The 16,485-nt window shown below is 38.3% G+C and overlaps 1 protein-coding gene across 1 annotated transcript in view; it reads left to right on the top strand.

Moving 5' to 3' along the window:
- Positions 1-16,485, top strand: part of SCN8A (sodium voltage-gated channel alpha subunit 8) — a 180,167-nt gene that overhangs the window by 103,748 nt on the left and 59,934 nt on the right. Inside the window, exons 11-13 of the mRNA XM_023524541.1 lie at positions 1,854-2,060; positions 2,908-3,201; positions 13,168-13,563. Coding sequence (XP_023380309.1) covers positions 1,854-2,060; positions 2,908-3,201; positions 13,168-13,563 — 897 coding nt within the window. The remainder of the gene's footprint in view (positions 1-1,853; positions 2,061-2,907; positions 3,202-13,167; positions 13,564-16,485) is intronic.

Below are 16,485 nucleotides of genomic sequence, written 5' to 3'. Positions count from 1 at the left end.
TTTTTTTTTCTTTTCTTTTCTTCTTCCTTCCTCCCCTCCTCCCTCCCTTCCTTCCTTTCCTCCTTCCTTCCTTTTTCTTATTCCCATTTGTTGGCCTGGCTCTATAGATAGTTATTTAATATCTCTAAGGTCATGGAGATGACTTACAGCTGATGACTGGGTAGAATTAGGTTGAAAAGCCCTGAGCTTCTCTTTCTTTCCTCAGGCAATGCCCAGAAGGATACCAGTGTATGAAAGCAGGAAGGAACCCCAACTATGGTTATACAAGCTTTGACACTTTCAGCTGGGCCTTCTTGGCATTATTTCGCCTTATGACCCAGGACTATTGGGAAAACTTATATCAGTTGGTAAGTAATGCCTCTTTTTCAAGTGCTACCTCTTTTTCTTTGGTGATAGAATTTACATAAGGATATGTGAGTTTAGGAACATTCTGTTTAAGAGACCTTTAGTGAAGATATTATGTAGTCATTTTAGGATGGTATTTCTTTGGTTTATAAAATTAAATATATTCTCCCAGCCTTGTCCCTATTTCTTTAATACTCAGTCGTGTATAGCTGTAGCGGCTCACAGCCTCTTGCCTGGCCCGGGAATCTGCTGTGTCTGACTACTTCCTATTGTTTCATCAGACTATCTACAGTATTTCTGCTTTTGGATTTTGGGGCTTAGGGCATCTTTTTAAGAAATAGTAATTAAACATATTGTGTGAGGCACGATGCTAAACATTATAAGGATGAGACTTCTATCCACAAGAACCCTAGAGTCTAAATATGTCAACATTTTTGAGATTTGTAACACATCTGGACTTGTTCAAGCCAGTTATGACAGATATTTTAAAAGGTCAGTACTGTTTTCTTGGGCTACATCAGTGATGCTGGGAAAGTCATTTAACTTTGCTGGTTGTGATGAAGAAGTTAGTCTAGGTAATTGCTGAGCATCTTCCAGCTTAGAAATTCTATGATAATCCATTGTTTTCTATTTGCCTCTGGCATTTGATAATGCCAGTTTGAGAATGAGAAACATGTCCCCTCGGCATGAAGGGACCTCTTAAGGAAAGCTTCTAATTCAGATCCCCTAGGAGTTCTTACTTTCTGTTGGACAGCCTAGAGTTCCCTCAGGTTTGAATCTTTCTCGTGAAATATTTATGATTGATATTAAATTCCATTAAATATTTGTAGTTGAAAAGAATAAAGATGAAAACTAAGTAATAGTGGGTCACTTATACATAACCTAAACCCAATTGTTCTTTGACTCCTGTTGGCTCACTGCTAGTGAAAGGAATAGTCTTAGGATGCTTCTTCCTTTTATTTCCTTCCCCATTATTCTTTATGTCATATCCATATGACATAAAGACACATCCTATTACAAAAGAATAAGGAAGGATGTCACTCAAAATGGAAACTTCCTAAGACTTAGACCTGATCCCAGAGATGGAGTTTGTCTGTTAATCCTTAAATGAGCTGAAGTCTTATATTCTTTTCTTTATACTTGTTTTAGAACCAACTGACAAAGGCAAATATAATTCTTAGCCCAGAACATTTTTTCTTTTAAAAAATCAAGCATTTTCCTATGAAAGGAGTATATTAGGAATATTTGGAAATGGAAGAGGAATTTTTTTTATCACAGTGATGGGAGATGCTACTGACATTTACTGTTGAGTTGAGGATAGGAGAGGCCAATTGGCCATTGGGGATGCTAAGTGCTCTGCGGTATGAAGGAGTACCACACAATGAAGGACTGTCCTGTTCAAAATGCAGTAGTCCCCCTACAGAGGAATATTAGCCCACAAGTTGTTTTCAGCCTGATCCATTTGATGCAAGTGACTCAGAAAATGGTCTTTGTCTTTGTCTTTACAGACCTTACGAGCAGCTGGGAAAACATACATGATCTTCTTTGTCTTGGTCATCTTTGTGGGTTCTTTCTATCTGGTGAACTTGATCTTGGCTGTGGTGGCCATGGCTTATGAAGAACAGAATCAGGCAACGCTGGAGGAGGCAGAGCAAAAAGAGGCTGAATTCAAAGCAATGTTGGAGCAACTTAAGAAGCAACAAGAAGAAGCACAGGTTGGTCATCAGTTCTTTGCAAGAGGCCTTCCTGCCAGATCGCTGTGACTAAGGCCCCATCTGATTGCCACTCCAGTTGATCTTTTCTAGGCACGTTGTCAAATGGAAGTCATTGATCTGATTAAAATAACCCAAGTAACAACTACAGATGGTTGGTTTAATTATTCAATTTGTCTTAATGGGCAAATTGTTTGTTAATATGACCTTTTGATGAATTTCTCAACTATTCAGTGTTCAACTACCATAGTGCCTGGAAAGAAAAAAAGTGGCCAGAGTAATTTATATAGTGCTTCATGTAAGCATAGCCTTTTTGTTGAGGAAAGCGTTAGGATCTCCTTCAGAGATTCTGTATGGTCATAAAAAGTATTGATTGTAATTGAAAAGAGATCTAGATAAAATAGTAAAGTAAAAAGTGAAAAACAAATTTGTAATCCTACCACCCTAATAAACCTTATCCAGATATACGTGTATTTTTACACTGTGGGAGCCTATATGTATAATATAGTTTCTTAGCATTTATTTTCAGAGCTGTTCAGAAAGGATCATTTAGCACCAAGAAGGCAGTCAAGTTCTTGTCTGAGACACTCAAGAGAATAAATCTCAAGGTTCTCACCACTGGGTTCTGCTCTGATTACTTAGCGCTGTGTGTCACAATAACAATTCAACAAGAAAATGGAGGCAGCCAGGCCCTGACCACAGTCTCCTCTGACAGGCTGATTTTCCTTTCTCCTTTTTTTCCCCCTTTACCTACCTAAGGAAAAGGAGGTGATCTGTATTAATCTCCTGGCTTTGAGTGGCTCCAGGTGATTGCTTCTGATCTGGTTTGTTGCTGTGGCTCCCTTCCTAGGCTGCTGCTATGGCCACATCAGCAGGAACTGTCTCGGAAGATGCCATAGAGGAAGAAGGTGAAGAAGGGGGAGGCTCCCCTCGGAGCTCATCTGAAATTTCTAAACTCAGTTCCAAGAGTGCCAAGGAAAGACGTAACAGGAGAAAGAAGAGGAAGCAAAAGGAACTCTCTGAAGGAGAGGAGAAAGGGGATCCCGAGAAGGTGTTTAAATCAGAGTCAGAAGATGGTATGAGGAGGAAGGGCTTCCGGCTGCCAGACAACAGAATAGGGAGGAAGTTTTCCATCATGAATCAGGTAAACCTTTTGCATGAGTCAAGTAACCTAAGAAATTCTGGTTTTCCTAATCTCACTTAGTTCTCATATTTCCTTTTGGCTTTACATTCCTAGACCCATCCCTGCATCCTCAGGCCTGCTTCTCCGTGCTCCGTATTGTTATCCTCTAAGAAGGATAACATTCTTCTAGTATTCCTGACATATTAGTCCTAATATTCCTGACATATTGGGACCGTCCTCTGCTCTAATCCTGCCCTCCCTTCTCCGCTCTAAAGCCAGCCCTAGGACAATGTGATGACCTTTGGCAGACTTACTTTGGCAGTAAAGTTGGTGTTATATCGGCAAGCCTGTGTTCTAAAGCATCAGGAAGAACTTTTTTCTTCTTGGCATCTGAACATCAGACTTTAGCTCAAATACCTCTGTTGAAGAATTGCATGTAACTGTAGGTTTAAAAAAAAAGAATGATGAAACTCTTTAGGTTGCCTTATTTGAATGTGGCAAGTTTTAGTAATTAATTATTCTAGATATATAGCATAGTGTCATGCTGGTAAATTAGCCTTTGGTAGATTAAAAGCCTCTGTTTCACCCAACTTTGTTAAATAGGGAAACTAAGAGAAAGAAGGGAGGACTTATAGATAATTATTGAGCTTTCTGTTACTATAAATATCATATAATAGATATTTTTGGATTTCAAAGAATACCACAAGATCTAATTCTTAAGCTATTTAATTCCCTATTTTAAAGAAAGTTTGTAAGGTATAGGATAGATTACAGTTACTGGTTATTGCATTGTATCCAGTGTCTTGTCTTGTTTTCCAGGGAAGATTTGTCATACCTCTTTTTGCATCTCTCACTTCCCAGTTCAGTCTTTTACTAGTCCTATTCATATTATCACAGCAAAATCTCTCATGTCCATCCCTTGTCTCTATGCTGATTAATCCTGTCTTAATTCAGACTTTTGTATTCTTTTGTTTTTCTGCAGTTATCCAGTGCAGTTTTGTTTCCTGTGGTCTTTCTCCCTCTCTTTTGTATTTTATATTCTGTCAGCAGATAGCTTCCTAAAACACAGCTCTCATTATTCATTACCAAGCAGTTATGGAGGACCTACCATATGTTAAGGATTGTACTAGGTCCTAGAGATTAACAGGTGGTTAAAACATCATCTTTGCCCTAGAGAGCTTACGATGTAATGGAGCAGCCAGATATATTTAAAATTATTTATCCAATACTATTGTTGGCATTATTCCATAATTGAGATATGCTGGCCTATCTTGGAGGGTAGAGATCCAACCCAACCTGGAGGTTCAGGAAAGATTTTCTGAGGAAAGTAAATAAAGGATAAACAGCAATTGGTCTGGTATGTATGTGTGTGTTGATGAGGGAGCACTTAGACAGAAGAAAGGACGTTCTAGGTTTGGAAGAAAAGTATGTTCCAGTTTGGACATCCCAAGTTGAGTTATTTGTTGGATAACCAAGTAGAGAGGTCTTTTAGACATACATATAGTCAAATGATAGAGAGAAGGTTCTGAGCTGAGAGGTGGTGATTGAAACCATGAGACTTGATGAGATTACTCAAAGAGATTATGTCGAATGAAAGAACAGTGGGCCAAAGGCATAACCAGTGGTGTTTCATTGGCATCAGAGTTGGAGCTCATGAAGGAAAACAAATGAGCAGGCATAAGGGATGCTAAGAGAACCAAGAGTTCAGTGAAGCCAAGAGAGCATAGGGATGGGAGAAGGCAGGAGAGTGATCAATGGATTGAAATTTAACAGAGATGCTTTGTTAGTTCCGAGTTGGAAATGTCTGTTGGGTTTGGCAGTATGAGGCATTGAGAACTTTAAAGACACATTTCAATCCAGGGTAAGGCAGGGTGCCATATCGAGTGAGAAGTGGAGACAGTGAGTGTAGACTTGTCGCTCAAGCTTATTTAAAGAATATGGGTGAAAATAAGCATTTTTATAATCTGTAGGGGTAACAACCCAGAAGAAGGGGAGGTAGAAGTAGAAAATGGAGTAGAATAGAAAAGAAAATAGAGCACAATCTTGGAGGATGTAAAAGTAGACATAGTCTCTAACAGGAAAGGGGCACTTTGTACCCCCAAAACATCAGGAAAATTGGGGAGGGTGAGTGTGGATGAGTTTGTAGATAGGGAGTAGGAAGTTGAGGAAGAGGGTACCTGGCAGTCCTTAGTTTTCAAAAATGTAGGAAATTAAAAATCTTATTGAAAGAACTGAGAGGTTGAATAAGGGCTTTAAAGAAAATGTTGACATTTTAGAATAGTAATTAAGAAGAATGGGTAAGAGAATTCTTCTAATTAGAATTACTCTATTTACTGATGAATCCCATAGCACTCCTCCTTCCCCTGAACACAGCCTACCTTTTCAATCCCCAGCCACTGTTTCATCAAGCACCCTATACTTAAACCAAATGAACTACTACATGCTTCTATATATGATGTTTGTCTTCTGCCCTCTGTTTTTCTCTAGAAACACCCTAAGATGCCCAATTTTTTCATCTCGGACTATCCACATCATACTTGTCCTTCACATCCTTCTCTCAAGAAAACTTCCCTGACATCCCCCATTTTATACCCAATTGGAAATTATTTCATCTTTCCATAATATTTTATACATACTCTTTATGTTTTACCTTTTACTCTGTGATACTGTATTTTCTTATGTTCATATCCTCTCCTCTCTTAGATAAAGTCCTAAAATCAAGGCCTGCTTTTTGGCAAATGGCTAGCATTCAGATATTTGTTGGACAAAGGAATGGAGGACTTTTATTAATCTGATTTAGCCCCTTCTGGGACTTTATTATGGCCTGAAGCCATCTCTGGCTCACCTTCACATCATCTTTCTCCTAGTTCAGCCTCTTTTGGGGAAAAGCGTGATTACAGCTTTGCTATAATCCAGCCCTTGTCTTGCAAGCCATCACTGAGCTAGTTAATGAATACCTTAGTACTGTTAACATTTTGCTTTTGAATGGTCTCTGATTAATCTATACACTTTAGCACAGAGTTGCACAGATTGCTCTCTAGCTCAAAAAATAAATCTGGATTTCTAAGATGTCCTGCTTTGCATGAAATGTTCACTTCCTCTAATTTCCCCCATCTGAAAAAAATTGTAGATTCCTAGAGGCCATGGCTGACTGCCAAGACTTGCTTAGAAGCCCCACACAGTAGTAATATTCTTTGTTTCAAGACTCTCCTGTTTATATCTAAGGTTATATAGCTAGTAAGAGGCAGGATTCAAACCAGGTCCTTCTGACTGCAAAGCTTGTGCTCCTAATCACTAGTCTATAGTCAGCCCACCCCAGGACCCTCCATACATGCATGATCTTCTCTCCTGTTGCCTTAACAATGAACGTGGCTTCAGTTTTTCCACAGCACAGTTCAAATGTGTGCCAGTGTCCTTTATTGCCAGATCTTCTGAGATCTACATGAGACATCTGCCTGACCTGTCTCCTACCCATTTCTCTTTAAAATTACTGTTATGTGTTTAGGGCTTAGGACAATTTATAAATATTAAATTGAGTCCATTTTTGCAAAGTATTTTCATTATTCCGTTGCAGCAGCTCTCAAACTTTTTGGTCTTAGGACCTCTTTATATCTTTAAAAATTATCGAGGACCATAAAGAGCGTTTCTTAATGTGTTTTTAATTTATCATATTAGAAATTATAATTAAGAAATTTAAAAATATTTACAGATTTATTTTAAGATAATGATGAACATATTATATATTTAATACAAATTATACATATTTTTATAAAAATTAACTGCTTTCCAAAACAAAAAAATTTAGTGGAAAAATTGGTGCTGCTTACATTTTTGCAAATCTCTTTAATCTGTGGTTTAATAGAAGAAAGCTAGAATATCATACCTGTTTTGACATTCAGTCTGTTACAGTATTTTTTTTTGGTTGAAGTATTTGAAGAAAATTTAGTTTCATACAGATGTAGTTGGAAAAGTGAGGAACATATTAATAGCCTTTTCATGTAAATGTGAATATGCTTTGATGCTATTCCAAAACTCTACACTGGTAGTTTAATGGTTAGTTGTAATGTGGAATCTGAAACTGTATCAGTTACTTGGTACTCTGTTACATTTAAATCTTTTGTGGTATTTTGCACTACAGATCTTTGATTCATAAATGCTTTGTAGCATCATTCATTGGTCATATGGGAAATACTGGTTCACCAAGTTATGCAGATCTTCCAAGTACTGATATAGAGTATTTTTTTTAAAAAAATCACATACGGTATCATTACTAATCTCATCAGAAAAGTCTTAAATACTGTGAAACTGTAAGGCCCACAGGATCCACTGTATACTTTTGAGAAAATGAGAATGATAAAGTCCGATATCATCTTAGTATTATTATAAAGTAGTTTTTCACCTCATGAACCTCCCTAAAGGGTCAGAGGGACCCCCTCCTAAGAGTGCCCAGACAACACTTTAAGAACCACTGCTGTATTGGAAAGAAAAAGTAAAATGAAGAAAAAATGAAATACGGCATGGAAATAGAACATTTAAGTCACCAATTTATCACATTCTAAACATCTCAGTCATTGTTAAGCCTCCTCTTAACAGAGAGCTGACATGGGTGCCCTGAAATCCCCGGTTAATTTTTCTTTAGAATATGAGGGCCCGCCCTTAAATCAAGAACACCCCAAAGCCATTCTCCCAAACACACACCTAGACCTAAGGTAGTATTTTCAGTTAACTGTGTTGTGACTTCCTGAAAAGGACCAGAAGCTCCTGGCTGGTGGACTTGAAAGAGTTTTGAAAACAGGAAGTTGAGGCCTCCTTGTCTCATACTAGCGGGATCCCAGAAATTAATACAGCCTTGGGCCTGGAATCATCACTGAAACCCTCTAGTCTAGGGAAGTTGAGATTGGGAAGGGGTTGGGGTGGCTACCCTCAGGGTGTATCACCTCAGGGAATGGATGCATCAGGATCGGATACACAGGGTGCAAGGAGGAATGGAACAAAGTCATCTTTTTCCCTTCCACATTTATTGCAGTCAACTCTTCTGCCAATAATGAAACAAAGAATTTAAGAATAATAGATAAATTGTTTCCTGTAGTATGTGTTGTCTCAGGATCCCCGATTTCTAGGTTTATGTAGGTTACTGAATTGATCATTATCTTCCTTATCACTTTCCAATCAATTAAGAATAGTCTGGTGTATTGAATCTCATATAATATATAATATATCCTACTAGGCTACAAGTTTAGAGAGGGTAGGGACCATACTGCATGTCTTATTCATCCATATATCCGTATCATATAGCATACAATAGGTATTTAATGGTCATTTATCAAATAAATCAAATCTCTTTCCTAATTTGGAGTCATAATGTATCAGGTAGTGTCAGCACCCAACATTAGCCTAATGCAAAATCACATTCAGTCCAGGAATTTGCCATCAAAAATGAGTTAATGACCCAATGCAGGTAAAGAACAATGCTAAGTTGGGTGGCTAATTTACAGTATATACTCTAAATATATGTTAATTAAATTAAACATTGTACCTATAATGTACAAAGCACTCCAGGAGAAATAAAGATGAGTCAGGCAGTGTGCCCTTAAGGAGCTTGTAGTTGTTTAAAAAGGAGACATAAAATACATATATAAAGAAATGTTAGTAAAAAGTAGAGCATAAGAACTCTGAAAGGGGCTCAGTGCTGTGGAAGGATTAAGGAAATTTGTAGAGTAAGAAGCTGAAGGGTTGGACGGTGCAGAGCGGAGATGATTTCCAGAGCTGAAAATGTAGTATGCACTGGAAATGGAGAAAATAAAGACCTGAAGACAGTGCGACTGGAAGATAGGGTATATGAGGAGAAAGAGTGAAAGACGAAATGGGTAAAGTAAATTAGGGTCAAAGCTGGGAAGATCTTGAATGCCATTCTCAGGACATGGAGTAATGATGTTAAAGGTGATTATGGGATTTAACAAAAGACCCCAGGAGTGCCTGAGTCCTGTCTTGTCCTGGCCACATTTCTCTCCATTGACGCTCTCAAGGGAGATACGTGTGCCCAAGGCACCATTTATTAACATCTAGGCTTATGCCCTGAACCTCAGTGTTCTGTGTTAAACTGAACATGTGGGTCGAAGCCTAAGGATATTTCCTATCCCCCCTAAACCTAATCTTAGGATCACTATATTAATCATGTTTGTATTCTCTGTATTTTAGGATGCTTTGACATTTTAGGATCCTTGCTGAGTAGGACCCTTTCAGTGCTAGCTTAATTCCTAGAGATAGCATGCTGCTTACCTGGAAGGGTGCCTTTCAAATGTAAATCAGCCATCCCAAAACCCTTATCCTCCACCTTCTCTTTTTATCTAACTCTTACTAACCAAGTCGGTATTTCCCCTGCCCTAAATCACTCCAGGGCCAGCTTCTAGACAACTAGGACCACTCCCGTAGCCCAGAAATTATTCTAACTATACTATCATAAACTTGCTCAAAGATGCCTACTCTGCCTCACCCATTCCTTCCTAAGTAAACAATCGTGAAAGCTCTGGGCCATGCTTTTTTCCTTGTTCTTTCTGCCTCCTTACTAATCCCAGTGCCACCCCATGAGGCCCTGCATGCTCTCTTCTCTTGGGAACTATAAGTAACAAACTCTTCTTTCAAAGGCAATCACCTTACCATACTCCATGAAAACAAAATCACAGGTACATTTTAAGATACTTAACATCATATGGCCAGCCACATTGTTTAGCGAAATGTTTCTCAAACTATCTGTGGTAAAGGACCAGTTTCTGTTTTCTCCAAGTTTTCATGAACTGATGCTATTGTGGAATAAAAAAACAATGAATGTCTAGAAAAATGATCACATTCTTGGACGTTGTGATGTCCAGTTGCTATAAGAGTTTCTAAATGCTTCTCTCTATTTTTCTGCTTGTCTCATTGCAAACCAGAAGCAGGTCATTCACTAACATTGGTCTGTGAGTCACATATTGAGAAGTGGTTCAGGGGAATGAATCAGTGAGGGTGCCCAAACACATATATGAGGAGAAGAATAACAAACAGTGAATCGGAGAAGGCCCTGATCCCTTTACCAATGCAAAAACATAGAGGAAGGAAGTATAAGAGCTGGCCATGTGTGTGCCCTTTTAACACACAGTGACACCATCCACTCATAAATGAGACCCAGTGAACATTTTGGAATCTAGCCAGTGCAGCTTCTCCTTTCTGGTGCGGAGTAGGGGCAAAAGAGCAAAACAAATCAGTGATTAGGAAAGGAGTCAGAGATGTTGCATGCCTGCATTCTCTTTTCCAGAAGATCTATGTACAGCACGTGGTATATATTAAGCAGTGACATTTATATCAAATCATCTATGATTAATGGTTTTCTTGATGTGGCCAAATTCATTTATTGTCTCAGAGATACATGAGTTGCTTTGAGCCAAGGTAGGAAAAGACTGCATAACAAGGGAAATACAGGTGAGAGAATGGAGTATGATGGAACTAAAAATATCCAAAGAAAATATCCTGATTGGAGCACAGGGGCTTCGTACATTATAGAAAGAGACTAGAACCGAAAGCATTTTGAGTCTAGAACTAAGAAATGGAGTTCTAGGTAACAAAAAGGTATGGACGAAAATATCAAAGAGAAGCCCTAATCGCCCTTCCAGAGTTATCATCAAAAGTATTATTTTAAAAAGTTTAACACTTACGATATATGCCCTATATTGGCAGAGTCCAAGCCCACAAAGAACTTTCACAGTAGAAACATTTTACAAGAAGATTAAGGCCTAAACTCTAAAACAAAAACTTCATATAGTTTAAAATTATTTTGAAAATTCCTTCAGAGTCATAATTGAGCAAGCTGAGTATCTCAGGGTAGCAAGGAGGATTATCTAAAGTCAGTTGTCAAGTTTCTTTCTCTTAGAGCAGTCACCCTCAAACTGGGGGTACATCCCCTTGGGAAACATGAAGGCTTTCCAAGCACTGTTAGTTTTAAGGAACCGGATTCCCAGATCTTTAACTTATATATTTCTGTGCCCAAGGTTAGCCCGATGGTTCAAAGTTGCACCAGTTATCCTTTTCCACTTCCGTTTCCAACTTTACAAAAGGAAGGCATACCTCTCTGTCATCCATATCTTATGTAGTGCATTAACCTAGGGTATAAAAATCTTTGGGGTGCCAAACAAAGGGACAATTGAAAATATTAGTGCCTATAAAGTTTTCTTTAATCCATTGAATGTAAATCAATTATAAGGCTTTCTGAATTTACCTCTCACACACTTCAGTTAAGAGTGAAACAGAGTTAGAGTCAGGAGTATTGGGATGCTTTAAATTCAGGAGCCAGATAGTTGTCACTGGGATACATTTATTAAAAATGAAAAATGAGGTCATACTTTTTCCTACAAAAATGTCTTATTTTGCCAGTTGCTTTAGCAATGAGAACAATAGACATTTTCATAAATTAAATGAGCTAAATCCATGGCTTTAAGGTTTTGATTAATATATCTTTAATGCATGTGATAAGATAAAATCATTTTATTAAAAAAATTAATGTTGGTATTGGTGTATAGAAATTAATAATATTTTGGTTTTTCCAACGTTTTCTGTTGGATTAAATAAGTTTCCTTTAAGGAAAAGAGTAACCCCTATAAGAGTAACTCATGTAATTATTAGTAAATAATAAAGCCTTTTTGGTATCCACAGAAATCAAGAAATGAAATAATTCTAATATCTAAGTAATAAATCTTTTGGCAAGTTGAGTGGTTTTCAGTTCTTTGCTTTTAAGAGAATTGAAAGAAGACCGAATCTAATTGTTAGCCAGTAGATCATTAAAATAAATTTTGCTGATAGCTTACTATGTGATTTTGGCATATAATTTGGAAGGCGTTCAAAGAATTGAGTGACATTACTATAACAAAATTCTTTTGTTCCAGGATTCTATATACATTAATAAAGTTCTTCCACTTAAAAATCTAATATTAGAAGGGGAGGAGGGGAATTGTTGAGCCATGTCTCATTCTAATAATAAGTAATGCTCTCTACAAATATTTAAACCAAAAACACCAACTGAAGAAGAAAAATCTCATCCATGTCATTAAAAGATACATTTTAATAAAATTTTCTTTTTAAGTTTAGAAATTACTTATAAAATGTATATTTGTATATCTTAGTCAACTGTTAATAAGAATTATAATAAAAACTCAATTCGAGAAGATTTCCTTAAATTTCTTAGAGACTCATGGTCACAGGAAAATTTAAATTTTTTAAAGTCCAGTTTATAATTTTTGTTGCAAAAAAGTGTTCAAAAGTGGTCAATAAAATACATTAAAGTATAAAATATTCATTAGCATAAAATTCTCTAGAGAATGTGGAATGGAAGTATGAGTCGAAAGAAAGAAATGAGGAAAAATTTCTGAGTGGTAAGGAAGAGTAATTTTAAAATGTCAGTGTTGCGAATTATATAACTTACAAATATTTAAACTTTTGGTGAAAATAATTTTTTCTTGATTTTAAAATGGAGTGGGAGGGAATGTAATTTTCAACTGAACTAAAAGCTCAGAGACCACTGTTGGCATTGTACCTGACCTCCAGGGCATGTGCTCCGTGAAAGAATGGCAAGTGAAACCCACTTTTAAATTCTTAACTTTTTGCTAAGTGTGCCATAAAGCCTCACTTGAGTAAATTAAAGGCACACTCCATGTGAGCCCATAGTATGAGAAATAGACACGCCAATGTGTTTCCCAGTGCTTTGGCTACCTAGAGCATGAGATAAAAGCATTTTGAGTGGTTAACTGGCAAGACTGGTAAGACCCCATACCTCAAGGGTATGAGGCAAAAACTGAGTAATAATGGGTGTTGACCAAGTGCTTTCTGGAAACACTCGTGTTCTGACAACAGGAATGCAAGGGTGGGCCAGGCTGGGGAAGCGAATGGCTTTTGCTTAGCCTGTAAGGGGTCAGCTTCCCGTCTCATGTCTGCCTCTCACTCTCTCAATTCCTGTTCCTACAGTCCCTGCTCAGCATTCCCGGTTCTCCATTCCTCTCCCGCCACAACAGCAAGAGCAGCATCTTCAGCTTCAGGGGCCCCGGGCGGTTCCGGGACCCGGGCTCGGAGAACGAGTTTGCGGACGACGAGCACAGCACGGTGGAAGAGAGCGACGGCCGCCGGGACTCCCTCTTCATCCCCATCCGGGCGCGCGAGCGCCGCAGCAGCTACAGCGGCTACAGCGGCTACAGCCAGGGCAGCCGCTCCTCGCGCATCTTCCCCAGCCTGCGGCGCAGCGTGAAGCGCAACAGCACCGTGGACTGCAACGGCGTGGTGTCCCTCATCGGAGGCCCTGGCTCTCACATCGGCGGGCGTCTCCTGCCAGAGGTGAAAATAGATAAGGCAGCTACCGATGACAGCGTAAGGAAGTAAACATATAGACCGAGGCTAGGCATGGCAGTCTCGCCGCTCCCTTCCTCTCTCCTCTCCCTGCTCTGCTCATTCCACCTGGTCTCCCACGCTCTGCTCCCTACTCTTGTTTCTACGCTAACCGTTTCTGTTTTCTCCCTCCTGGTTTCTATTTCACTTTTCAATCCTCCCTCTTTTACTGTCTCTTTTTTTCCCCTTTTTACTTCATTCTTTGCTCCATTTTCTCCATCTTTCTTTGTTTCTGTTACCTTTTCCTCCATCAACTCCTTTTATTTTACCTCTTTTTCTTTCTCGCCATCTTTTCAAGTCTATCTGCCTGTTTCCCTGTCCCCACCTGCTTTGACTGAATGCCTCTTGCCAACGGATCCTGCCCAGATGGAATGAGAAGCATCGTGTCACTATCAAAGACCAAGTTTGAGCGGGTTTGGAACTACCATTGCTTCTCCCGGCCACATCCTCTCTCCTCCTAGGGAAACAGCTTGGAATTTAAAGCTCTTATCTTTCTATTTTAAAAAGTAATATACTTTTGAATAATTTCCTAAGTCTCCTCTGCAAGAATGAGATGTGATTTTTCCCAAGAGAGATGTGCGTACATGATGCCGAGGGTCGGAGATGTGCGCCAAGGAGAGCCAGGCTAGCAGAGGTTAAGGGAACCACTGCAAAATGGACTTAGACAACAAAGAGATTGAAATGGAAATAAATCAAAGGAGAGAAAAGTAGGAGGTTGGGGCAAGAACACATGGTGTATGGGGGAGGAAGGAAAAGGGAAGCAAAAGATGAATTTTAAATGTAATCAAATGTCAGGCTCTGGAGGAGTTGCATATAATAGCTTCACAAAATCACTTGTCTAGGGATTTGGATAATAGCTTCCCTCTTTGGGAAAACCATCTCTTAACATTTCTTTAAATTCTAAGCTGTTTATACCTTTTTTCTAGTTTTAAATTCTTATAATCTGAGTGATCCTAATCCTTCCTATCTCTAATTCCTTAACTTTCCTCAGTCCCTCCTTAGCTGATAAAAGTTCCTTGAGATAGCATGTCAGTCTGTTTTGTTTTAACACTTAACTTTCCTCTAACACAGCATGAAGATAGCCAATCCTTTAATCAGCATGATGCATGTGTGGAGGAAAACTGGACAATCAAGGATGGAATTATTCAAAAATGATCTGTTTATAGCGTTTTAGGGCAGTTGTTGACTTGTATAGGTAAAAATTCAAAAAGCAATTAGGGCGTGTTCGAGATCTTCTCTTCTTTCCTCACCTTTTTATTTAAAAGCAAAATACTTTCCCACTTACATCTATTTGTATAGCTCTATACAAGCTGCAAATTACTTTTACATGTATAATTTAATCTGTCATGAATAAAAATTCCATAAGGTTGACAAAGTGGAGGTAGATTATTATTCCTGTGTTTTAGATGAGGAAGCAGGCTCAGAGAATTTGTGCTCCTTGAGGTTGCATAGTTCGTCACTGATAGAACCAGAATCTTAGACCTTTCAGAAACCCCAATATTCTGATTCTCAGTTCATTTTAATGTCTTCTCTGCATAGGGACATGGCCATTTCTCTTCTGGAGAACTGTTTATTTAAGATCAAAAATAATAGTAAAAACAGTGATTCCACAATCCCCCCAAAACCAGATAGTTGGTCAAAATAAAAGTTATAGATGATTATATTTACTTTAAATTTTATTTGTATTTCATTTTCACTAATTCTATGTTGAGGTCAATTTTGGGTTCTACAATTAGATAATTATATTCTCTAAAAAAAAAGAGATGATATCAATGAGAATGAGGGATAGGTTAGCATAGACAGTATAGTTTGGGCAACTCAAATGCTTAGAACCAAATTAAATATTAATATCCTAGCAGTTTTTTAAAAAATATTTAAGCCTAGCAATACATCTTATTCTTTGAAGAGAAGGTATTAGAAAAGGTATCCAGGAAGAAGGAGCTTCAGCTTCAGCTTAGGGCACATGAGCAAGTTTGGGAGTTTTGTTTTTGGTTTTTTAGCAGCTTCTGTTGTACTGTGTGGGAGAAAAATTTGAGAAGCAGTTGAGCAGATGGCTGTGGAATGTAAGGCTTTCTACACCACCTTACATTGTGCACTACAGTGCTGCCTTCAGGTTTTTTTGGAGCCTGCACACTCAAGCACACTCAACACCCTATAAGCACTTAGGAGATGTTTTGCTGTGGTCCCAAGTGATGATGGTGGCAGACTTGAACATTCCATTCCCAAGACCGGGAGGTCAGAATCCCAAAGTAGCAGGAAGATGAGGTAGGAATCATTTCCAAGGGCTTCATAACTAGGAAAAACTTTTGTTAGACACTATATAGAAGCACTTCCTAGCCGTTAATGGTGTGAGGAAATATCTAAGTTACATTAATAGGCCAAAAAGACAAAACAAAAACAGAATGCATATAGTTTATGTGGTATGATATCAGATCTACATGAAGACAAACTGCATATAGAAAAAAGATGACTGACTAAAAGTTAACAGTGGTTGCCTTTGGGAAGATAAGTTATTGGTGACCTTTTCTCTTTCTTTTTATTCTTTCCAATTTTCTACAGTGGGCATAATATTTATAGCTACCATACATTGAGTTCCTACTATACTCTGCTAAGCACTTTATATGCATGATCTCATTTAATTCTTATAACCGCCCTATTCGATAGATGTTTTATTAACAGATGAGACTCAGAGATTTGGTGACTTGTGGAAATGGAATTTGAACCAGGGTCTTCCTGATGCCAAAGAGAACTTCCTGACTGATTAAATATTAGCTCCTCTGGGAAGTGGAGAAAACAGTCATTTATCTGAGAAAGACACAACTTATCAATAATGTTATATACAGCCCAGGTCAGATGAGCCATTAATACCTCTGTGGGCTGGAATGAAGTGATTCTTATTGCCAA

This window comes from Pteropus vampyrus, unplaced genomic scaffold, assembly GCF_000151845.1.
Source record: "Pteropus vampyrus isolate Shadow unplaced genomic scaffold, Pvam_2.0 Scaffold471, whole genome shotgun sequence".
NCBI lineage: Eukaryota > Metazoa > Chordata > Mammalia > Chiroptera > Pteropodidae > Pteropus > Pteropus vampyrus.
This window is presented reverse-complemented; position numbering and strand designations above follow the sequence as displayed.